General features: G+C 40.3%; 1 protein-coding gene and 1 long non-coding RNA gene across 10 annotated transcripts in view; one reads left to right on the top strand and one right to left on the bottom strand.

Moving 5' to 3' along the window:
* HMGN3 (high mobility group nucleosomal binding domain 3) overlaps window positions 1–24,332 on the bottom strand; it is a 32,998-nt gene extending 8,666 nt beyond the window's left edge. The window contains exons 1-2 of one of the 6 annotated variants that reach the window (XR_001306102.2): window positions 24,130–24,329; window positions 4,727–4,777 (exon numbers count right to left, since the gene is read on the bottom strand). Coding sequence is in view for 5 of the 6 variants with exons in the window: in NM_001244502.1 (NP_001231431.1) it covers window positions 4,727–4,777; window positions 24,130–24,144 (66 nt within the window). In the remaining variant the exon portion in view is untranslated. Of the gene's footprint in view, window positions 1–4,726; window positions 4,778–24,129 lie in introns of all 6 variants that reach the window. The other 5 variants (NM_001244502.1, XM_005659420.3, XM_005659421.3 and 2 more) reach the window with 5 other exon arrangements.
* Window positions 19,545–26,253, top strand: part of LOC110260719 — a 49,359-nt gene continuing 42,650 nt past the window's right edge. For all 4 annotated transcript variants that reach the window (XR_002344068.1, XR_002344066.1, XR_002344065.1 and 1 more), the window contains exon 1: window positions 19,545–23,265. This is a non-coding gene — a long non-coding RNA (uncharacterized LOC110260719). The remainder of the gene's footprint in view (window positions 23,266–26,253) is intronic.

Below are 26,253 nucleotides of genomic sequence, written 5' to 3'. Positions count from 1 at the left end.
TGAGGGGGATGGGGTAGCCCCAGACACGGACAGTGAGTGTGAACTTGTCAAGGACACTACTCGCTTGCTCTCCAGTTTGGGGGCTGAAAGGGGGCAAACACATTAACTATCACTTATAACTGCCTCCCTATCTACCAATGAGTTGTCTGGAGTAAGATCTCATTGAGGGGAAGCCCCTCCCTCCTCTCCAGGCACACAGGCTGAAGAGGCAGTGATGTTAGAGCTTATCCCCCCCACACACACGTATTTCCAGACACACATTCCAACCAAAGCACAGTTCTGGGGGGCCTGGAAGCTGTTCCTCCCCAGAGGACTCACCTTCCTTTCCCGATTCAGGTCTAACACAAGAATTTCAAAATAAAAAGTCTAGGAAAGTAATGCAAAACCCAAGGCTGCTGTTCAGGCTGTCTAAACCGACCTGTCTTTAAAAAAACACATCTTTTACTGTAAAGTCATTTTATTATTTCCTGCCTAAAATTTACCAGCTCTTCTTGCTATGCTATAGATTAAAAAAAAAAAAAAAAAAAAAAAAAAAAGGCTTCTCTTAAATGTCCCTTTTCAGTAACCATCCTAAGGGACTTTGTTCTTCACTGCAGGCAGTGGAGGCTAAGACAAATGTTCGCTCCCAGTCAGCAGTACTAATTATGCACCAAGTCTATACACCTTCCCGGAAAGTTTCATCAGCTTTCACAAGCCTTCCAATCTATAAATGACTGGGCTATATTTATTGAATATAAAATAGACTAGACTGCTCTTTTTCACCCTGAATTTGAAGGATTCATTTGAGACTCAAGGTGGTTGGGTGGACCTACTATGGAAAAAAAGAATTTTTCTCAATTAACAGCACCAATTCACTGTATAGCACAGTGAACTATATTCCGTAGCTTATAACAAACTGTAATGGAAGGAATAATAAAAAAAAGAATATAGGCGGAGTTCCTGCTGTGGTGCAGTGGGTTAAGAATCCCACTTTGGTGAATATGGTTGCTGTGGAGGCGCAGGTTCGATCCCTGGCCCAGAGCAGTGGGTTAAAGGATCTGGCATTGCCACAGCTGCAGCTCAGACTCAATCCCAGGGCCAGGAACTTCCATATGTCATGGGTGTAGCCATAACATTTTTTTAAAAAGAATATATATATATATATATATATATATATATACACACACACATATATATGTGTGTATAAATATATATAAATATATATACATATATATATGTATGTATAAATAAATTACTTTTCTATATGCCTGAAACTAACACAACATGGTAAATCAACTATACTCCAGTAATAATAAAAAAAATTCTCTCAATTTGTTGATTGTGGATCCTCAGGAAAAGTGGCCCAAAGTATGGTTCTCAGGAAAAAAAGGAAGGCTTTCAGAATGACAGGTTGCTAAGAGTTACAGAAACAATGTAAGGGTTTGTCATCACCACAGTACAGAGGTGCCAGGCACAACAGAATTATTCAGTAAGCATGTATTGATTAACTGATCATTCCTTGGGTTGCAGAATATTATGGTGAAAGCTACTCTGAGAGACGTGGAGTCTTTTACTTTAAAGTTCTGGTTGCAAAAGCAACATGGAAATCTAATCTCACTGTGACAAAATTCCCTGGGAGGGCCAGATGCCAGCAGGATCACTGGACTTCACTGAATACTGCTTGAAACGTACAGGCCATTCTGTTGGAATCTGGAAGTATATTTTTATGAGATTTCTTAATGCTTCTGAGCTTCACCATGTACTTCCAAGCAAAATCCACAAGCTAAGTTGCTTTTAACTTTCAAAAACAAACGAAGAGCTAAGTAGAAATTACCTTCTTTGCAAAACTGGGAAGGGGGGGGGGCGGGTGAGAGATGTGTATCAGAGCCATGGCTAGGGGAGGAAGACAGAAAAGGCACCACTGGGTGACCAGATTTTTATGATGATCCCCAAAGAGCATGGAGGACAGGAGGTTTTGAGTCAGAAGACTCAGATGTCTTTCTCAGGTCTGCAATTTCCAAGTTGTGACGCCTGGGGAAAATCATATATTTCTCTGAGAACCTTGTTTGCTCTCATAAAATGGGGATAATAACTCCAGCCTGTCTGTTGACCAAAACAGGGCTTCTCTGACATAAGGACAGTGAGCTTCCTCTCACTGCTTTATTTCTCTTCATTGTAGATTTCCAATCACTTCATTTTACTGTCTCTCCCCATCCCCACCACCACCAAAATGGAAGCACCACGAAGGCAAAGATTTTTGCTCCTTTTGTTCACCGTGGCATCTGCAGACCCTGTTGTCTTCAGGTGCTCCCTAACATTTTTGATTGCTTTGGTTGGATGGTGTCTCTGGATATCTCAAAGGGGTACTCTGCCTGGCCTCATCCCAGGGTAATTTTAAGGATCAGATCAAATGATGGATGTAAAAGGGCTTTGTAAACTGTCCATGGTAATGACTGTAACATACTGCTTTGGTCATTTATTGATCACATATGATATTCTGCACCAAGGTCTTCAAATACTGTGGAGTGGAAGAGGATTGTCAAAAGAGGGTTCCCATCGTGTCTGAAGCTCTTCACTGTAGAGCTGTGCGCGTACTTAATGACACAACTAGAAAATTCAGTCAATTCAGAGGGGGAAAAAAAATCCATCAAGCACTATCAGACATGGAGTTCCAGTCGTGGTGCAGCAGAAACAAATTTGACTAGGAACCATGAGGTTTCGGGTTCAATCCCTGGCCTTGCTCAGTGGGTTAAGGATCCAGCGTTGCCATGAGCTGTGGTGTAGGTCGAAGACGAGGCTTGGATCTGGCATTGCTGTGGCTCTGGCATAGGCTGGTGGCTACAGCTCTGATTAGACCCCTAGCCTGGGAACCTCCATATGCCACAGGAAGCGGCCCTAGAAAAGACAGAAAGACAGGAAAAGAAAAAAAAAAAGAACTGATGGACAGTTCTTACCCCAAAGCACCACTAACTAACTGAACTTTCCAAACAATTGTGTTGATGTCCTGAAGGCCAAGCACAAGTTTTAATCTGGTCTTGGCTTCAATAACAGAAAAAGAGTCTTTTCTATGATTTTTGTTAGCAATAATATAAGACCCATAATCATGAAAATATTAAAAATAATAATGTAGAGATGGAAATAATAAAAATTCTGAGGCTAAATGAATATGCATAAGAGAGTTGTATAAGCAAAAATCTTTTACATATATTCTAACCAGCGTGATGGCTTTTAGTGTAAAAGGAAGGGAAAGGCTGTTTTCAGCCTCTAGGATCTGCTGTGTGTGTGATGGCTTCTTGGTTTTCTGACTGACAGATCAATTTAAATAGCAGTCCCTAAGGAGAAACCCAAATGCATTCTGTGCCCAAATCTACAAACACTAAGGTGCAATATACTTAGCCAACTGTCCTACAAATTGTTTCTGCCATTTTTCAAGAAAATTCAAGCATCTGAATTTTGGTTTGATAACACTGTTCAGTTAGTTCTAGACATTTAATGACTTGACTCTGGACCACCAACTTTATCTCCCTACCTCTGTTAGACACTGAGCACTGGGCAAATGGGTGTTGGGGATTTGGCTATAGGCAGTTCTGTTTGTTCTGCTTTTCAATTATCTCTCTATAGATTCTGCTAAAGATTTTCCTCTCAGCAGAATGAACTTCCTTGTACAAATCTTGTGTAGGGGTTTTGGTCTCATGACAGCCTCTGAATTATTAACACAATATGAATCACCCAATCTGAGAATCTGTAACTAGATACTGTTTTTGCCTCTCTCATGACCCCTTTTAGTTTCTTAGTTCAAGGGTTAAGAGCAGCAGTGTCCACATACTGTAAAGCTCTGTGCAAAAGTGAACAGCTGGCATTGCAGTTACCATCTCATTTGCTTTTTAGCTTGTCCTTTAGAAGTCTGTGATATTACCACGAGGTCAAATCCAAGTTCCTGGCTTTTCAGTTTTCTGTATTTTCATACCGAACTTCTTAGAAGTATTGTCTAATTACCCCAAGATTTAAGCATTTTCCTGATTAAAATAAAATTTTTAATACTGACATTTTATTCATCCTTCTGTAGTTTTTGACTTTAGAGATGATTCTGTTTAGGCAAATTTTCAGAACCCCCAATATAGTTTCTGGTTCATTCACTGGGAGCCAAGAATTTCTTAAATCAACAGTCTTTCATTTCCTTGCTGTGAAAGGTGGACTTTGTTCTCCTTGATGAATTTACCTATTATCTCACTCTTTGCCCAGAAAGAATTCTCAGTACCTGCTTTAACAGACAGCAGCACCAACAGGTAGAAACATAAACCACAGAGTAAGTGGAAAATGCTTCATGGGTGCCCTTAGCTGAAACCCACCCAGGCTAAGTGAGGCTACACAGCCTCACTTTTATCTCTGGTTTACATGGTTTCCGAAATCTTGTTTACTTTTTATTTTCTTTTCTTTCTTTTTTGGCTGCCCTGCAACATATAAGGAAGTTCCCAGGCTAGGGAATGAATCTGAACCACAGCTGCAACCAAGCCACTGTGGAAACCTGTGCCACAGCTGTGGCAACACCAGATCCTTGAATTCACTGTGCAGGGTCTGGGAAAAAACCTTTGTCCCAGCGCTTCGGCGACTCCCAGATCCCACTGTGCCACAGCAGGAACTCCTCCACAGTCTTGTTTAGAATAGTGCTCATTCAGATGCAGACAATCATGACAATATTAAAACCTCCAGTTAATGATTAAATACAGGACATCAAAGATACACTTACCTCCTGTTTAGTTACTTTGGAACCATCCTTTCCCTCTGTATTCTCCGGAGACTAGAAAGAAAATATTTTGGTGAATTATATTTAAATTGGAAAACATGTATTAAAGGACCACATAAGCCAACAATACTCTGCAGGGAAAGGTAATTTTCTAAGAGGATATGTTTTAAATACACACACACACACACACACACACACAGAGCATTTATCTGCATAACTGCTCTAATTTTAAACCAGGAGTGTTGCAAGAACTGATCTGAGCCCCTGTTCTCAATGTACATTAGAGTGCTAATCAACGTTCACTGATTGCACCACCAGGCAAAGAACAGGGACCCAGCGGTCAGCAGCAGGGGTGCCTAGGATCCAACATGTGTTTCAGGCACTTTGTGTCTTTAAAGCGAGAGCTGCATGCTGGGAAAGCCCAAACCAAGTGCAGAAGCACATTTTCATCCCCTACTAGCTTAGCTTTGATTTCTGGCCTATTTTTTGATACGACCTGACAACTTGATGATGAATTCCTCTTTTTCCATGATCCACCCAGTGTCTCTCCCACACTCTCAGCCTTGACTGGACAGCCAAGCACCCTGCCTAATCCCCTTCCTGATTTTGATCATTCCTTGGGCCAGCACCTGCTCACTCTCCTGACAGCTTCCACCTGACTCCTTTCTAGGCTGCAGCCAATAGGGAAAATACACTTCGATCTATGAGATCCATCAATTACTCCAATCTATTTTGACTGGCTAAAGACAATAAATAAGATTCAAACAATGAAACGAATTAGTAAATTAACACAAGATAGGAAGAGAGTTTCCGGGGCAAAAAAAAAAATACAAATAGCAAAACAACATTTGGCACGTTTGGCTTAAGAAAAGAAAACAGGTGTAGGTAATGTCTCATCTGATGAAATGAGAAAAACATTTAAAAGCTCCTAAAACCCACTGTTTGCTGGGGCTGGTGACAATATAAATTAATATAACGTTTTCAAAGAACAACCTGGCAATATGAAAAAGGCACATAGGACTGACCATATAGTGACCCAGTAATTCCAATTTGGGGACCAAGACTAAAAGAAAGAAACCACATAAAAACAGTTTTGTGTACTGTTTCTAATATGAAATAACTGGAAACAACTCACAGGACCAGTAAATATCAGAGAAATATTTGAGGAAATGAATGAACTACTAATGCAATGGGATCAAAAGTAGTTACGCTATGTGAATACACGGGAAATCCACATAAAATAATGGTAAATTTTTCTTTTTTGGCCGCACCCACAGCATGTGGAAATTCCTGGGCCAGGGATCAAATTCGCAAATAAGGCTACATTTTAAAACTCAGATTATAAAGCAATATGTAAAACACAGGTCTGAAGTAGATAAAGTCTCTGAGAAAGACAAAAGCTTTTCTTCAAGAAAAAGGACACTGGGAACTTTCACTTCTCCCCTAGGGTTGCCTGTTAACCCAGAGTCCACCAGTTTTTCTCTTGTCAGAACCCCCCATGTCCATGCAGCTCTCCCTAGTTCACAAATCAACCAACTACTTCCTAAGAACATGGAAACTTCTCTATCATGAAGGCAAAGAGAGCTCTTGCACAGATCTTGTGCCATATCAGCCAGTTGAGTTGGAGATAGAAAAATCTTAGAAAGTCTGAGCATATGAAGACAGTGCCTAGCTGAGCCATTTGGCTTTGCTCACTTCCATGGCTACAGACGTGACCCTCCTGGTCACAAACCAGACTCTCTCTTGTCTAAAGTGCTGGGCTCTCATTCTTACTTTTCAGGCCACTTGGCAGATTCAATCTTGGGTACCTACCCTCCATCTGTAACTGATAGCCTTCCTCCCCCTCTCCCCAATTTTTAGGGCCACACCCTTGGCATATGGAAGTTCCCAGGCTAGGGGTAGAATCAGAGCTGCAGCTGCCAGCCTACTCCACAGCCACAGCAACACTTTTGCATCTGTAACCTACACCACAGCTCACAGCAACACTGGATCCTTAACCCTCTGATCAAAGCTAGGGATCAAACCTGCATCCTCATGACCACTATGTCAGGTTCTTAACCCTCTAAGCCACAGTGGAAACTCCCTGATAGGCTTTTAAAGAAACAGCACAAGAGTTTCCATCGTGGCTCAGCAGTAATGAACCTGACTAGTATCCATGAAGACTGGGTTCGATCCCTGGTCTCACTCAGTGGGTTAAGGATCCAGTGTTGCCGTGAGCTGTGGTGTAGGTCGCAGATTTGGCTCAGATCCTGTGTTGCTGTGGCTGTGGTATAGGCCGGCAGCTGCAGCTCCAATTCAACCCCTAGCCTAGGAACTTCCACATGTTACAGATACGGCCCTAAAAAGACACACACACACACACAGCAGCAGCAGCAGCAGCAGCAGCAGCAGCAGCAGCACAAAGCTACAACTGATGCCAAGTGGCATTTTAACAAATTTTAAAAACTGATGTTAATAATGTTACTTTCAATATTCTTCTAGGCAGGGGATCTGTGACACCAATGTGAAAGCTCACTCTCTAAACACTGAGCCAATCATGTTTGTAGTAGATGCAAATTATTGAAAAAAAGAAACTTGGAAAGAACCCCTATAAAAAAAAAGCAGGTATAACTGAGAATGTTAATGCCTTCAGACAAATGCATGTAAAACTGGAGACATGAAGGTGTACAGCTCCAGCAACGCTGGTTTCTCTGGCAACCTCTCCACAAAGCATTAGATGAACAAAGCCAAGTGACCTTTACCTTGGGATCAGTGGGGCAGTGTGCCATGCTCGAATCTTGGTTCCCTACATAGAAGCTGTGTGATCTGGGGCAGTGACTTGATCACCTGGCTCAGTCTCTTCATCTGATAGATGATAATGTCTCACAGGGTCATGTTCACGATCAGATGAGATGTTGGGGAGAACACTTCCCAGATTGTGAATTATTATACACATGTTATACAACACAATACCTGAGATCTTAGCGAGTCTTCTGAATCACCACATATGAAATTATATTCAAGAGCAGAAAAATCATGAACTGTCACAGGCTGCTGGGGAATTCACCCAAAGTGCAATCAAGAGCAAAACATAAAAAAGATGAAAAACATAAAAGAGATGAAAAACATAAAAAAGAGGTTGGGGACACGGTGGTTGATCACAAGGTCCCACGTCTATCTAAAGACATTCAGAAGCAGAGAATAGAGATACTAGTGGGAATTTGTGCAAAGTCATAATGGGTGAGAATTTCCCCAAAATGAAGTCGTGAGTCTCCAGGTGGAAAACTCACACCAAGGCACAAATGGGAAACAAACCAAACAATGAGACATCACAAAACTATGGAAAGACAACGGAAATGAGGAAAACCTTTCGAAGTTATCAGACTTAACAGGTGGGTTATCTACAAAGAATTATTTCGCACCAGCATCTATAAATGTAAGGAAACAAATTTCAGAATGCAAATACTAAGAGCGTTTACTCTTAACTGAGCTTTTCTTTCAACAAGGATCTATTACTAAAGGATCAAATTCAGAGATAAGAAAAATGAATTAAGGTGGAAGAAAAATAGGAGTTCCCGTCGTGGCTCAGTGGTTAACGAATCCAACTAGGAACGATGAGGTTGCAGGTTCAATCCCTAGCTTTGTTTAGTGGGTTAAGGATCCAGTATTTCTGTGAGCTGTGGTGTGGGTCGCAGACGCAGCTTGGATCTGGCATTGCTGTGGCTGTGGCTGTGGCTGTGGCCGGCAGATGCAGCTCCGATTAGACCCCCAGCCTGGGAACCTCCACATGCGGGAGCGGCTCCAGAAAAGACAAAAAAAAAAAAAAAAAAAGATGGAAGGAAAATATATAAGAAAAATACCTAAAATATGCTGGCAGATCTAATTATTGCCTATAGAACCTATTTTTGTATGTTTAAAAATATTTCAGCAGAAGGCCTAGACCGGTGCTGCCCTATAGAATTATTACACATAATCTCAGATTTTCTAATAGCCACATGAAGAAAGTAGAAATGGGTGAAATTAATTTTAGTAATGTATTTTATTTAGATGACTATATCTAACATCTTACCATTTCAACATGTCATCAACAGATAAATTACTGAGATAGTTCACAAACTTCCTTGGCACTAAATCTTCAAAACCTGGCAGGTATTTTACACTTAACAGTATACCTCCATTCAGATACTGAGTTTTCACCAGGAGTACCTAATCCATATTTAGAGGTCATAAAGTTTATAGTAGTTTCACGTATCTGGGTTGTTGCAAACATATTTAAAATTTCTCAATAATTGAATCTCAAATCAGTTTTTAAATTTTTGTTTTTGTTTTTGGGCTGCACCCACAGCATATGGAGGTTCCCAGGATAGGGGTCAAATCGGAGCTACAGCTGCCGGTCTACACCACAGCCTCAGCAATGCGGGATGCAAGCCACGTCTGCAACCTATACCACAGCTCACGGCAACGCCAGATCCTTAACCCACTGAGGGAGGCCAGGGATTGAACCTGCATCCTCAGGGATCCTAGTCAGGTTCGCTAACCGCTGAGCCGCGAAAGGAACTCCCCAGTTTTAAATTTAAATTGAGCAAAATTAGAATTTTAAAAATTCATCTCATTCTTTTTAAGTGGCTAATAGTCTCAGCAGTTAGTGGTCACCACATTGGACAACACAGTTGTAGAAAATAACAACCACACAAGAGAAAAAGGAGTGTGACCAGACCACAAGTCATAGCACGTGAAGGTCCTGGTTTTGTCCTGGAGGATGGCACAGACACAGAATAATTTCGGACTTTGTTAAAAACAAAATTTAAAGACAGGCTTTCAAAATGTTAAGAAAATAAAAAGGATATAGAAACTTACAAATCAGGAACAGTGGGAATAAGGCAAAGTTTACAAATCAAAGACAGAGAAGAAAAGAACAAAACAAATGAAAACGTGATAAATAGAAACCACAAAATAAGTCATTAGAAAAAGTCCTAATATATTACTTATAATATACCTAAAGAAGCCATACTCATTTACTATGATATCAAATAACAGAAAAAACAGAATAATACAGGTACATAATTCCACTTTTAGAAATTTTAAAAGATGTACAAATCAATATTATGGATTTATAAATGATATACACATCAGAAATGCATAAAATCATGGACTGGAAGGACACACATCAAATTCATGATAATGGTTACCTCTAAGCTGACAAGGAAGGGAACCAAGGGGGTGTTATGAACTTGAACTTTGGAGCATTTTTTTTTTTTTAGAAAGAGTTGAAGTAAATGGGATCCCAAAAATGTGGAATTTCTGAGTGATGAGTAAATAGGTATGTCATATTATTTCCTGGATTCTTCTATATTTAATGTTCCCCCAATATTACCAATATTAAGGGGGGACACTAAGTGCTAAGCCCAGTTGGCAGTGGCTCAGTTGGTCATGGTCTGCCCAGGACCATTAGCATTTTCTGTATTTCTTAAATGGCTTAAAGTCTGGCTCACCACACAACCTCTTCCTTTTCTGTTCAAGACACATAATTCACAGTCATTTCTTTGGTTGATGGTATGAAGGAATCTGGACTTGGCCCAGATGAGAAGCAAGAGCCCTACAAACACTATTTCAGAAATGCTCCTCCTGAGCAGATGTAGGAGCAGAGCTGGGAGGAGGGGGCAAGCGCTCCTCAGCCCACTGCACCCACATTCTCACTTTACACCAAGATGCCAGGATCCTGCATCCGAGGACCTAAGATGCATTGCAGGAGCACAACTAGATTTCCTTAAGACTACAGCCGGACCTCTAGCCCTTCTCAAGAACCCAAGAAAAGAAATACAGAATTTTTATTCTGTTGACCATCTTGTAGAAATTAATAGGACATATCACCAACTGCTGAGTTTGCCCTTCAATAAATGGCTGTTACCACCTTCTAGAGGGGCTCCTGTGGGGGCCACGAACCCAACTTTCTCTGTCCAAACTCAGGAAGGCATCAGAGAAGATGAGAAAAGGCCTAGGCCCTTCAACAGATGCTTGAGAACAGCTCTAGGTGGGCTTAGCCTCTGAATTTGCCACTACAGAGAAAAATACTGAAGGTGTGACAGGAACCTGGGAACACAGGGCTGGAACCTCCTGGTGCCATGTTTCTCAGCCACAGGAGAAGAAAGAGGAGGGCTCTGGGTCCTGAGGAACGAGAACTGGATGTTAAAGTCTCCAAAAGGCTGACTGCTAAGTGTGGGCTCTTAGAGTTTTCCTTCCAGGATTTTAAGGGACAGGAACTACTGTCCCTTATAACTTAAGTGAATTCGTTCAAAGCCTGGAGTATGTATGAAATCCCAGGAACCATGAGTCGGCAGCCACGGAGCAAGTCCAGCCTTAACTCCTGGGTTTTCCACACTGATACAGGAAAGCTTGGAGCAGAGGCAACACCACAAATGAACCAACAATCACTTCTTTTCATCTGGGAATGGATTACTTTGGGTGGGGTCTTCCCTATCTTGCTGGCCAATATGTTAAAGTTTTTTCTTTATATTTTCTTTTTTGGCCTTTCTTGCGGCATATGGAAGTTCCTGGGTCGAATCAGAGCTGCAGCTGCAGGCCCACGCCACAGCCAGGGCAACACCAGATCTGAGCTGCATCTGTGACCTATGCTGAAGCTTGTGGCAACATGAGATCCTTAACCCACGGAGCGAGGCCAGGAACTGAACCTGCATCCTCATGGATACCAGTCAGATTCTTAACCCACAGAACAGGAACTGAGCCACAACAGGAACTCCTAGGTTTTCTTTTAAAATTAATTTATAAAAAAATAAAATTAAATTAATGTTTTCTGTTATACACTTAAGGCTGGGGAAAAGAAAGCATTCCAATCGTGAGCTAGTTATCCAAGGAAAACCATTCTAGGACAAAAAGATCCAAATAACACATCCAGAGAACGACTGGAATGTGTCCATGATTAACTCTTCACTCTTCTGCTAAACTTGACACATAACTCAATTGTTTGATTAACACAACATTAATTTCCCTCCACAAATGGGGGCACTGTCCATGAAATTCTCATGAAGTGTCCCAAATAACAGGTACTGCCCTTAAATTCAAATATTCATGTATTTGAATTTGACACATGAAACAGACCCTGGAATTTTTATTCAAAGTCACAGGGATCATTGTTTAACAACAGAAAGACTAAAAACAGCCTTCATTCATTCTCTAGGTGTATGTTTGGGATCCTCCAATACTGCCTTGCTTTTTAAAATAACCCTTTAAAATCCAGAATTTGGAATTGAGAGATCACATGCAAAGTAATCAAACTGGTGTTAAATTTCCTTCTTACCTTTTTCTCCCTTGCCTGTGTCTATTAATTCAATCAACATCTATAAACCCAAATAGCTAATTAAGGCCATGAGGCTAGTATGTCTTTCCAAAATAAAATAAGATCAAAGTGAGTAAAACTCTGCTTTAACAGACTCTGGATGAACTTGAAATAAACAGCAACTCTCCCTTTTCTGACGCATATTTTTAGGGAAACCATCTCACATTGTATTCAGTCACAAAAGATAACTGAAAGAAGGAAAAAGCCATGTTCAAGTGTGTTCAGTGACATTTTCTTGGTATAAATATCATAATTTAACAATGGAAATTATATTAATACAATATTGTCAGTCAACTATACTTCAGTAAAGAAAGAACATCAAGTCTTGCATTAAAGATAAAATGCAATTAATTAAAAATAAATAATGGAAGTGTATCATCAAAATGACATAATTTAAAATTCTGTATGCATCTCTCTGGTCCGAGCCACCTCTTTCACAAGTTACCTCTTCCCACATGTTGTGCTGATGGGATTGTAGAGGAAACTCCTGGATGAGATCAGAAGCCTGCCCCTGGTCTGGCTTGTATCTTACATGCCTGGGCTTGAGTTTCTTCACAAGTAAACCTACGGGGATGGACCCAAAGATCTCACTCATCTGAATAGATGCTGGTACACATGCTAATCACACAAGGGACGTGTATACTGTAAGGATGACGTAGGGGAGTCTTGGAAAATGACAAGAGAAGACCCATAGGAACAGTCACAATCTTAAGAAACATGGGTACTGAACTGTACTTATGTGCAGAGCAATGATCTAAATGAGCTCATCTCACCCCAATCCTGTGAGTCTGGTAAACAGCATCATGGCCACTGTATAAAGGAGGAAGTGAAGCCAGAGAGGTTAGGTAACTTAACTAAGATGACCCAGTTGGTAATCTTGGTGGTAAGTGGAAGGGATTTAGACCTGGGTAGGCTGGCTCAGAGTTCCTCTTCTCACCCACGGTGCCACTCTAAGTGGCTTCTGCTGGCTGTCCTAACTTGGAACTTGGATGCGTATCTGGGATGCTAGGAGAGCAGAGGGCTTCCAGTTTGGGGAATATCTTAATCTGTAGACCCACGGAAGCAGCACCCAATATGTAATGGAGTGTTTCCTAGTCCCCTTCATTTATGAGCCTGTTGGAATAACAAGAAACAATTTTCCACTAAAAATACATGTTGGGATGCATGTTCATTTACTATTCTGGGTTTGTAAAAGGTCACATATATAGATGCAAGGATGTTTATCTCACTATTAAAAGTAAAGACCAAACATCAAATCATTTCCACCATTTTTTATAGCACTTTACATTTCTCTATGTACTTTCGTACTGCTGCTGTATTTGATCCTCTCGATAGTGCTGAGCTACACAAGGACTGTCTCAATATTCCCATTTTACAGATGAAGAACAGAGGCTCAAAGAAGTCAAAGAACTGTCCCCAGTAAAGACTGGTGGAGACCACACCAGATTCCAGTCTTCTAGCTTTTACACCAGGGCTTGTAAAGGGGTGTTATCAGATGATTACTTCATTTTCCTGTTTGTCCAGATAGGAATTAACTTCTAGTAAATGGTAAACACAGTTATGGTGTCCTTTCTATTTCTGCAAAGCTAATCAGGTGGCTCTGACATGATGGACATGTGACCACTAAAAGGGGGAATGGTAAAACTAAAAATTATAATTAAGAGAAGAGGTAAAAGACAGCAAGACGTAGACAGGAAAGATAGAGTTTAAAAAGGTATTATATAGCATACATATGGAACTTCAGAAGCAGTCTTTACAGCTTCACACTTTGATCATGTCTTTAGTGTGTTTATCTCCCACATACAGCAAACCTAATACAACTTCCCACGAAGTCAAATTTAACAAATAACTTTTGTACTCAAACACTAATCAATTGGAAATCCAGAACTCTGAAATAAAAATCCATCCAGTCCTAGGGCCAGGAGATCATCCCAGCTATGAGGCTTTTGTTCTTATCTGATGAGTTCCAAAAACATAAGACCTGCTCATTTTTGAAATCCGATGCCTAAGCAATGGTGGCTTAATATTTACATCATAACCTCTCATTATACTATATAATGTGCAAGGGTGTTTACATGTTCCTGGTCACAGCAGACTATCCCTATGATGTGAAATACAACAAATTGAAGAAGATACTACATCTTGAATAGAGCAAATCCAGCAGTTTTTGAATTTGAGAAAATAGGAAGTTTCACACTCTCAATACTCAGATACCAATGCATGGGTGAAGAAACTTCACATATACACTTGTGTATGACCTACAGTCCATTAGTTACTAAAATACCCATATATGTATATATATATGCTGAAATACCCAGCCTTCATATATATGTATACTCAATATATATATACTCACATATATACTTCCTATATATACATATATGTGTATATATAAGTATATATATATCTATACTTATAAGTACATATATAAATATATATTCACATATATACACCAAAAATATATATACAGAAATACCCAGCCTTCGTATATATATATACTTCATATATATACATAAATGTATATACAAGTATATATCTGTATATAAGTATATACATTCATATATATATACACTTCATATATATATTCATACACAAACACACACACACACATACCCCAAAATACATATATATACAGAAATACCCAGAAGCCTTCATGATACTGTGCCTCTTTCAGAAACCAGAGTCCTGGGCCCTGGGGAGCAGCCTTGAGGCATAATCAGAGACAATAAGGACCTGTTGGGTAACTTTCTATAGCTGGCACCTAGAAGCAAAGGCCTTGGCCTCTATCTTAACAAAGACAACGTCTGAAACAGAGGAACACTCACATCTTTACATATAAAGATACCTCTTGCATCATCCTTGCTTCATTCACTGGGCACCTTTCTTTACACATGAATACATGAGGGTATTAGAAAGAAACATTCAGTGTAACGGCCGGGAGAAAAATTCTTGAGTAAAAGAAGGCTGGGGTGTAAGTCCTGGTTCTATCACCTCCCAGACGTGTGAGCTGGGGACACGCCTTTCCCTTATTAAATCCCATATATTCCCCCTGTGGATGAGTTAGGCCACAGGGCAAAGGAAGCCAAGACCCTGCTCGACCCTCCCAACTTACAGGGCCTCTGAAGGTCAGCACCCACCTTCCAGGGTGGCAGGGGATGGGGGGGGGTTGTGAGGGGGGCTTCAGCTCATTAATGTAAAGCACTGGGAACGGGGCCTGAGTTACAGAAAGCCACCTTGGTGTTGCTGACGGTGGCTGTCCAAACCGTGATCTGTGGGATAGGCCTACCCGCCCCCCAGAACTGGTGGTAGAATAAAGTGATATAATATGAAATTAACACCGTAATACTGCCCAGGAGGATTTACTTCTAACAACTTCACCTATTTTAATTTAAGCTAAGGTGTCTCGTGACTATAAAGCACAAAGTCCAGGTTGGGTATAGCCAAGTTAGTCAATAAATGGTAGCCACTTAAAGTTTAATAGTAATAAAATATATGTATATGTTGTTACTGACAGAGGATTCTCTTAAAAGATTACATTTTGTGGGGGCGGGGTTCCCATCGTGGCTCAGTGGAAACGAATCTGCCTAGCATCCGTGAAGACGAAGGTTCGATCCCTGGCTTCACTCAGTGGGTTAAGGATATGGCATTGCTGTGGCTGTGGTTTAGGACAGCAGCTGTAGCTCTGATTTGACCCCTGGCTTGAGAACTTCCATATGCTGCAGATGTGGCCCTAAAAAGACAAAAAAAAAAAAAAAAGATTACATTTTGGTACCACTTTGGAGATTTAAAACCTTTTTCTCTCTTTCTCTACTTCTGAATATGCCTATTATGTCCTTTTTGTGACCAAACATGCATTTATCTCCGGCAAATCCAAATGGTCCTGTTTCTGGCCATGCTCACAGGATGTAAAAACACTGGACTTAATAAATACGTTGACCAGGAGCCAACACACAATTTGAAGGAAGTCTTCTAAGGAGGCAGTGAAATGTACAATAAATAAGCAGCCAGTGGGGGAAAAAAAATTTCAACATTTTGATTTGGTTTGTTATCTTCAACACTGATTTTTAAATTACTCAGGAGAATAACATCATATTTCAACATACTAGGTACTGTGAAAGCAGACAGCTTAAATGGTGTTTGTTTCAGTCACCATTTCCAAATTGTACCCTGCAGGAAAGTGGAATATTTTTAACTCTGGTGTCAACAAATGCATGTTTTAGGGGGAAGATATAGGAAAAGAGGATCACCTGATAACTGATTTGCCAAGTGAATTTTAATGTTATGTGGTGATATTTTTAAACATAATTTTTTTCTGTGAGAAAAATCAACCATGTAAAAATGCACCAGATGAAAGCTTATGTTCTTTCAAAAACACTACACTTGCTATTTGCTTGTTGAACATCTCCTTCTATAACTGCAGTTACTTAGACATACAGGGTGAGAGATCTGTGTGCCATTTGCCCTACAAAATAGAAGCGTAGCTTATTACAAGCCTATTATTTCACTGCAGTTCTCTTCATAACTAAAATTTGAGAACTAAAAATAACCAGCATCACAATAAGGATCATCCATTGACTGTTTCACAGGTGTGAGGCGCTACGCTAAGAATCCTGCATTTACCATTTCTTTTAATTCCTTGAACAACCCAATGAGGTAGACTATTTTTAGCTCATTCTTACAGATGAGGAAACTGCGTCTCAGAGAATGAGGGACTTAGAAGCTTAGGAAGGAGGTAAGTAACAGCCTTCAATCACACAGCTGGTAAACAGTAAAGCTGGGTCCTACTGGACTATCTGTCAAACAAGGATATGAAATCATTAAAGTTATCACTTTCCTCCCTTGAAAACAACTGGCTTATGCATTCATTCGACAGTTACTGTACCCGTGCTAGGCACTGTGAGGAATTAAAAAAAAAAAAAATCAGAGCCTTTGAATGGATAAGCAAGGAGGTCCTACTTTACAGCACAGGGAACTCTATCTAATCTTTTGGGATAGACCAAGAGGGAAGATCATATAAGAAAAGGGATATATATATGTATAACTGGGCTGCTTTGGTATATAGCAGAAATTGGCACAACACTGTAAATCAGCTATACTTTAATAACAAAAAATTTTTTTAAAAGACCAGAGCCATCAAGTACTTCATGGCCAAACAGAATCAGAAGGATTACAAAGTTGATTCAAAATTTGGTAATCGGTCAAATAACATGTGGGAATTTATAAACACGGTCCCAAACAACTACCTTTTAAACTGAAGAGGGTGATTTAAAGAAAAGCAAAGGGACCAAGAAGCCATGAGATCCTGCTATGTAGCACTGGGAACTATGTCCAGTCACTTAAAATGGAGCATGATAATGTGAGAAAAAAGAATGTATACATGTATGTGTAACTGGATCACCTTGCTATACAGTAGAAAACTGACAGAACACTGTAAACCAGCTATAATGGAAAAAAATAAAAATCATTATAAATTGCAAAAAAAAGAAAGACAATACATCTTTACTAATAAGGGAGGGGAGCTACTGTACTCAGTCTAACCGCAGCTGCTATAACAGGCCTTGAATTTAACCTCGTTCTACTTCAAAGATAACAAGACTTAACAAGTCACCTTTATTAACAAACTAGCATTGATCCTCTTGAGATAAAAAAAAAAAAAGCTAGAATGTCCAACCCATTTAACCAGACAACTTTTTGTCAGTGTTTGTCCTTTGGATATGCAGTACAAATACTCAGAGCTTTTGAATACTTTTGAATACTTTAATACTTCTGAATACTCAGAACTCATAGTTTTTCTTGTGGCTCATTATCACTGCTTGCCATGAATTATAAATACTGCCATATGTATATTACCTTCCCTGTTATACTGAAAGATCCTTAAAAATAAGGGCCTTTACTAATTTGCTTCAAACAATAATTCACTTAATTTCCCAAGGTGATGGTACTTTGCCTAAAGGTGATTCCTGATAAATGTTTATTTACCATGAAGTGAGTGAATAAGTGGATAAAATGTATAACCCTGCCATTTTGGAGCCTTTGCTCAAAAACAGGCTTTATATTAATATTAATGCAATTAAACTCAGCAGGTATTTGTGGATGGCACACTATAGTCAGCCCCTTTTATTTTCAGACCAGGTAACTCAGTACAGCTAAGAAGGCAATTCTCTCCAACTTGACTTAGAGAGTCAATTCAATCCCTATCAGAATCACAGCAGGCAGGCTGTAGAAATTTACAAACTGATTCCAAACTTTATATGGAAGCACAAAGGATGTAACAACCAAAGCAATTTTGAAAAAGAAGAGTAGGCACTATCAGCACCAAAACTTATTATGAAACCATGGTAATCAAGATAATGTAGTATTAACATCTGAATAAACACAGATAGTGGAATACAACTCAGAGCACTGAAATCAAATGTTAACATTTATGATCAAAATGATTTTCAACAAAGGTGCCTGGGCAATTCAGTGGAAAAAGGATAGTCTTTTCAACCCTTATCTTACCTTCTACACAAATTTAACTCAAAATGGATCAAAGACCTAACTATAAGAGCTAAAGCTATCAAACTTCTAGGAGAAAACATCTGTGACCTTAGGCTAGGCAAAGATCTATTAGATATGATATTAAATGGTTTTCATCAAAATTAAAAAACTTTCGTTCTTCAAAAGACATCAAGACAATTATTCTTTCAGAAAGCCACACACCAGAAGAAAAGATCTACAAATCATATATTTGATAAAGGACTTACATCCAGAAGATATAAAGGATGCTTACAACTCAAGAGGAACAATCCAACCTAAAAATGGACAAAATATCTGAAAGGACATTTCACCTAAAATATCCACTACGCTTGTAAACACACAAAAAGATGCCCATCATCATTACTTCTGAAAATGTAAACTAAACTAATTAGAAGGCTACAAGCAGAAAAACATGACACTACCAGCTATGAGCACAGATGTGGAGAAACTGGAACCCTCTTGCCCTGAGGGTACAACATTTTGGAAAACAGGTTTGAAGTTTCTTAAAACATTGAAGACAGAGTTTCATACCATTCACCAGTTTATACCCTCAGGAAACTTCCCAAGAGAAATGAAAATATGTCCATGCAAATACTCACATAGAAATATTCACAACAGCCTTATTTCTAAGGACCCCAAGCTGATATAATCCAAATGCTCATCATTTTGTGAGAGGATACACAAAAGGTCAAATATCCATACAATGGACTATTATTGGTCAAATAAAAAAGAATGGTACTGATACATGTGATAACATGTGTGACCCTCAAAAACCTGACGCTAAGTGAAAGAAACCAGATACAACAGATATTGTTTGATTCCTTTCATATAAAATTTCCAGAAAAAGCAAATCTAGAGACAGCAGATCAGTGGTTGCCTGGGACTCAGGTGGGAGTAGGATTGCCTGCAAGCAATGGGATAGACCTTTTTGGAGTGATGGGAGTGGTTTAAAACTGGATGATAGTTATATTACACGATGCTCCAAATTTATTAAAAATCACTGATTTGTATACTCTGAATAGATGAATGGATATTAAACACATCATACCTCAATATGATTTTTTTAAGGAAATTATACTCTCCTTCATATTGCTTGAGAGTTGTTTAAATAAGTGTCAGTGTCACTCAATCCTGGGCATTGATTCTTTCAATCTTTTATTCCAACCAGACAGGTTTGAAAAACTCACATCTCATTATTCTTAATAATAAACATTTCTTTGATTTCTAGTAAACCTAAGTATTTCCTTCTATTGAATTTGTTATTTTCTTATAAGGATAGACATGTTTTCTACAAGGACATGTGAGGCTCTTCATCTTTTAAAAAATAGCACACTTTTTTCAGTGATATGTGGTATAAATATTTTTTCCCAGTTTTTCTTACATTTTAAGATGTTGTTAACAGGATTTTTTTTTTCTTGGCCATATTAACCTATTCACTTTCATGGAGACAAATTCATCTGTATTTTCATTTACAGAGTCTGTCTCTGGTGTTATGTGATATACTTTTGAAAGAAATCAGAACTCTTGCACCCCTATGTCAAACTCAGCACTACTAGGCTTTTCCATTTTATGAAAAGAAGTAAAACATAATTTCAAATCTCAAAGCTACAGATCAACAGACTTTTCTTCCTAAACCCTCTTTTTTTTTTTTGCTTTTTAGTGCTGAAAGTGCAGCATACAGGAGTCCCAGGCTAGGAGTTGAGCCTACACCACAGCCACAGCAATGCCAGATCCAAGCTGTGTCTGTGACCTACACCACAGCTCACGGCAACGCAGGATCCTTAACCCACTGAGCAAGGCCAGGGATCGAACCTGCATCCTCATGGACACTAGTGGGATTCGTTTCCATCTCACCATAACGAGCACTTCCTAAACCTCCATTTTTAAGTATAGAGAGACACTGGTGTTTATAACCCAAGTCCCTGGAAAACTGCCTCATTAGAGAACGTCTGATGTGACACGCTAGACATCTCCAACAGTTCCATTGAGGAGGAACTGGAAAAATTCAAAGATGGATGTGAAAATGGGTTTGCTGTTGCGAGTCATACCAGGACCATGGCTCTGGGCCTCACTGGCTAAGGCTTCTCTGAACATCAGTTCATCACATAACAAGCATTTGCAGATGTCTGACCAGCATAGTCTAGAACTAAGCCACTCATTGTCCCGCCACTACCTGAGTCCACAAATATTATCATTTCCCTTTCTGTTTCACTCAGTATGTCAGTAATGAGTTCCCATCAATTAGGTAATGAATACAAGAAAGTCAAATTTATTTCAATCTCACTAACTCAGGAAGAGATTTAACAGCAACTTTATTTTTATTTATTTATCTGTTTCGTCATTTTAGGGCCATACCTGTGGTATATGGAGGTTCCCAGCTAGGGGTCCAATGGGAGCTGCAGCTGCTGGCCTACACCACAGCCACAACAACGCCAGATCAGAGCTGCGTCTGTGACCTACACCACAAGTCATGGCAATGCCAGCTCCCTAACCCACTGAGGCCAGGGATGGAAACTGCGTCTTCAAGGATGCTAGTTGGATTTGTTTCCACTGAGCCACGATGGGAATTCCTAACAGCAACTTTAGAACTCATCTCTGTTGAGCGCTGTTCTGCTTCAAAAAATACTACTGCAGTTATAAAAACCATGTGGTCTTGTGTAGCTATGACTATCACACATGAAGATATAGACAAAAGTCACAAAGATAGGATTAAGAAATGGCATAAGAATGTTTTATGTTAATGTGGTTACTGTGGCCTTGAAAGTGGATACCTGAGACCTTTTAAGAAATAATCAGAAGAGGCACTGAAATGCCTGAACACAGAAAATGACTGTTAGAGTCTCACCCACAGTTTCAAGACTGGCTCCAAGTCCACCTTCTTTCCTTATCTATCCTACTGCTTTCAAATCTATACTATATATCTGGGACATATATATAGGCTTAACTTCATTCAACTGTCTTGCACCTGCCACTCTTAGCACTTGGAAGTTCGATGAGAGCAACTTTGTGTTCCTGGGGCAGGAAATCAGTACTAGGATTCTAGATGCTTTTATTGACTTTCTTAGTGCTGTTTCTTACTCTGCAGAACAGCCTCAACAGTGCTCATTAAATAACATATTTTGGTTTCTGGGAAAAGTTGGAAAAAAGAAGCCAAGATGGCAAAAAAAAGTATTATGGGGGCACTTTCAAAACTTACTATAATGTAGAACAGGTAGTGCGTTAGCCATAAAAATATCGTGGAGTAGTATGTAAATAACCCAGCTTCCCAGATCTCAAAAAGCAACGTCCAGATTGTCTCCATTTTCTTGCATCTAGGCAGGTTTTACCTAATGTCTATGGTTGCCTACATAAGTTCCAGTGAATTCCAGGGTCCCATGGCGGGGGGGCTCCAAGGTTTGGCTTGTAGGCTGGATGACCATGTAGCCATGTTTAATTTGTAGCTGCTCCTGTCCAGTTACCAGCCCAGGTCTTTGGGCTGCAGGAATTAATGAAAAGCCTTTCTATTAATCAAGGAGAGGTTTCCCACCTCTGAAAACACTCTGATATTCTGAGCGACAACACATATATGCCTGCACACAGTTCTGCCCTGAGTTCCAGGATGTCTGGTTAGCTTCTTGGGGTGTCCTGCCTTCCAGGAAAATAAAGTAATAATCAAGTCAGTTCCTCTGCTTTTCAACCCTTCTGTTTCCTTAAGACAGGTGGGCAGTGAGGACAATGTTTAAGAATAATGTTTTTCCAACCCTGAGTCGAACAACAAGGATTCCAGAACATCAGGGTCCATTATAATAAAGAAACTGTGCCCATCTAACTTACTATTTGTCTAAATTTGTTAATAATTCCCAGGAAAGGAGATGGCACCAATTCACTCTGTAACCCATTTCTTGACAACTCTACTAGAATTCCCAACCTTGTAATGAAACCACAGATAAATGTTGAAAATGTTGGCCTCCTTCTAATGTTCTCATTCTAGTACTGGAAAAACAACACTTTCATAAAAATTAAATTTAAATAGTGAATCTAAAGTATTAGTATTCTTAATAGGCCATCCATTATCTTAGGCTTTGCATTTCAAATTCTTCTTGACCCACTCACCACTAAATGAAGAGCATGAGTAAATAAGATAAGGCCTTTAGATCTACAGGGTCTAATTAAATCTTTGGTACTAGCTATTGGTTGGTGAGGCCGTTGGGTAATTCGTGTCTCTAAGCTGCAGTTCAACTGCCATAACACCTGTCCAGGTGTTCTGAGAATTAAATGAGATGTTAAATCAAACTCTACCCACAATATGAGGCGCAGAGTGTGTCCACAAACTCTAAGATCTAAAAACTTTTAAAGATTATTTTTTTTAAATGGAGGACACAAGCCTCCACCACATTCTTAGCAAAGACAGGTTAAAAAGGCAAAAGCGTCTGCACTGCTAAACTTCAATATTTTAATATTCACTTAACACAAATCATTCCACCATCTTTAATCGATAAAGCAGAATATTATTTGCCATTTTGCTTCAAATGTAGTATCTTCACTGGTGAACACGAGGGCAGGCAGTGAGAGGGTGCAAAAGCATTTTCTTAGAAACAGCTGCCAAACCGCGGTTTTTCCTCAGGGTGGGGAAAAGCCTTCCTTCCCTTCCCTCCCTGGGACAATGACAAGTGGCGGCCGGACTCCGAGGGAAACGTGCCTCCCAGTGCGAGTAAGTTGGTGGCCTGGGCCTGCGCGGAAGGGGACATACTAGTCCGCGAGGAGTAACCCTGATACCCTGTACGCTCCAAGGGGCGCGGGGGCACGCGGACCCCGCCTCCCTGACCTGAGCGTGGGTTTGGGTGACCGGATGGGACCCAGCGGCCCCTGCCCTTTGCTGCCCCCGGCGACGTCCGGTCCTGCGTGTGGCCACCTAGGCCGCTCCCGCCGCCAACTGCGGGCAAGTCCGGGCCGCCTGGGGCCCCGCCTGCGTTGTCCCCGGCCCGGAGTGACACCGGAGTTGGTACATACGGGTCTGCAGCGGAGGCGAACAGGGAGTGAGCGCTATTTTAAACATGGCTTTCCCTCTACCGGGGCCTCAGAACCATTGCCGCGCACCCAGCGTGGGCCCGGCCCCCAGGGGAGTAACCCCCACATCTCCCCCTACTTATTTCCTTCCTTCTCGATCTCCCTCCGCGTGTACTTGGTTCACCCCTCTTGCGGCTGTTCCTCCACGCTAACCACAAGCTGGCAGTTTGCAAAGAGGAAACTCCCCTCCGGGAAAGGGGGGGGGGGGGATGAAAAGCGCTTTGGCTTCTTGCTCGAGGTTGAAACCATTCCGTCCAGAATGAGTTTTAAAAGAGGGGAGGCTGCTTCGCTGGAGAGAAAGTAACATTCCCAGATCGATGAGGGCGGAGGGAGGGCCAGAGGGAGGGAGCAATGTTTGCAACAGGCATCTGAAAACAAGCGTGAAGAAGCAGAGATTCACAATCCCCAAGTTAACTACCGAGTGCATTCCGCACAATCCATCGCAATGACAAGGTTTGCTGTTAGCACAATTTGAAGGCCTTCGAAATCTTTTTTTGGTAAGACTTACCTTTCTTTTCGGCATAATGACTGTGTTCGTGCAGCTAAAAAGTAAAGCGACGGGCTGGTACTGCTGGCACGGCCGCTGGATGCTGCCGCCGCCGCCGCAGCTGCTCACGCGCAGGGCACCGCGTAGCCCGGCCTCCCGAACCCAAACCTCCGCGGCTCCCACCGGGGGCCCTCTACTCGCTCGCCTCCCCGCTCCTCCAATGAGAAGCCCCGGCAGCCGGCCGCGAGGCCTCATTGGCTGCGACAACGTTCTAAATTCCACGAGGGCACGCCCACCTCCGCGCGCACAGTACGCGCAGTTGTAGTTTCCACTTCACCGACAAATCTGCCTGGCGACTGAGCATGCTCAGTTCAACTAGTAACCCCCCAAGCCGCAAGATCCTGGAGTTTCATTGTTTGGCTGCTCCCTATTTGGATTGTATCAGTAGGAAGTGGGGGCTTTCATAAGGAGGAAAAAGAGGACACATTAACTTTATAAGGTAATTGTATTCATAGCAGGCACTTGCTATATTTCCTGTATAGCCTTGTAATGAATGGTATATGATGGAGAGCGGGAAGAGTTTGGCAGTCGACTCCTAAGTGTCTCCGTTTCCCCTTCCAGTTATCTACTGACAATAATCCCCCCAAATCTTTAGGAATAATTTCCTGAAATTGATTACAAATCACTCGCTAATTCAGCCACCTTTAAACTAGGCTTGAAGATGAATAGAGTATGTTTGTTATGGAAATTTGAAGAAGGCTGAACAAGGCCAGAACGGATTATTTTGTATTTGAAATATATTTAAATATACATGATTAAATGTTCCTCGAAGTTCTGCAAGGTATCAAACAGCCCCTGTAAACACTTCTGAATTTATTTTATGAAGTAATTCTTTACCTGAAAGACTTCAAGGAAAGAGAGCTACAAATCAGTATCCTACATAAAAATCAGCACAACAGTCTTGAACAAAATTTTAGTAAATCTAATAACTATAAATGAAATGTAAACTTAAAACATTGTGAATGACCTGGAACTTACATAATATTGTACATCAACTATACTTCAGTGAAAAAGTTTTTTTTAGTAAATCAATCCAACAACATTTAAAAGGATAAGACATCGCAATCAGTGAAGTTTATGCAGAGAATGAAAAATTGGTTTAACATCTTAAAACCAATGAATGTAACTCTTCGTATTACAGAATAAAGGAAAAAATAACAATACCATCATTTCGACAGATACAGGAACAGCAATAGTGAACTGTTCAGCAGACTGCGGTAACTACATGCAATAAAATACTATTCAGCTTAATAAAAAGGAACAAAATATTCTTACATGGATGAATGTCAAAATGTTATGTGAATGAAGTCAAATACAAAAGACCATGCTGAATAATTTCATTCATATGAAGTCATTTTAAAAAAGCAAATCTAGGCACGGTTAGTTTCATAATCGTATTAGAAGGCAAAAGTTACGTTATAGGAAAACCTAATGAAAACTTAAAATATGGCCCAATCCACTTTGGTCACGCAGAGGCTGCAAATATAAAACAACATCATCAAGTAATTAATTTTAATGTCCGATGTTTTTCTTTAGTAATTTTCAGAATAATGAATTGATATCCTAGAAGACTCCAGAAGTGGTCAATACTTTCTTTCTTGTCATATTTTTAGGAACTCATGTATTTTTTTATATATATTTGGCATGCTTCGATCCATTGCCGTTATTACATTTTTGATACTCGTATCACCCCAATATGAAAGACTCTTTTCAAATTAGTGTCTATGTACTTTTGACATGATCCCCATTGTCTCTTTTTAAAAATTTCATTGAAGTAGATTTACAAGGTTGTGATAATTTCTGCTCTACAACAGAGAGATTCAGTTATACATGTATGCACGTCCATTCTCTTTCAGATTCTTTTCCCACATGGATTATCACAGAACACTGGGTAGAGTTCTCTGTGCTATAAAGCAGGTCCTACGTTGGCCAGTCAATCCATACACCACAGTGTGCATATGCCGATCCCAAACCCCCAGTCCATCCCCTGCCACCTGTCCTCTTTGGTAACAATACGTTTTTCAAAGTCTGTGAGTCTGTTTCCGTTCTGCAAATAAGTTCATTTGTGTTCATTTTTTAGATTCC

The sequence above is a fragment of the Sus scrofa genome, chromosome 1, assembly GCF_000003025.6.
Source record: "Sus scrofa isolate TJ Tabasco breed Duroc chromosome 1, Sscrofa11.1, whole genome shotgun sequence".
Lineage (NCBI taxonomy): Eukaryota > Metazoa > Chordata > Mammalia > Artiodactyla > Suidae > Sus > Sus scrofa.
This window is presented reverse-complemented; position numbering and strand designations above follow the sequence as displayed.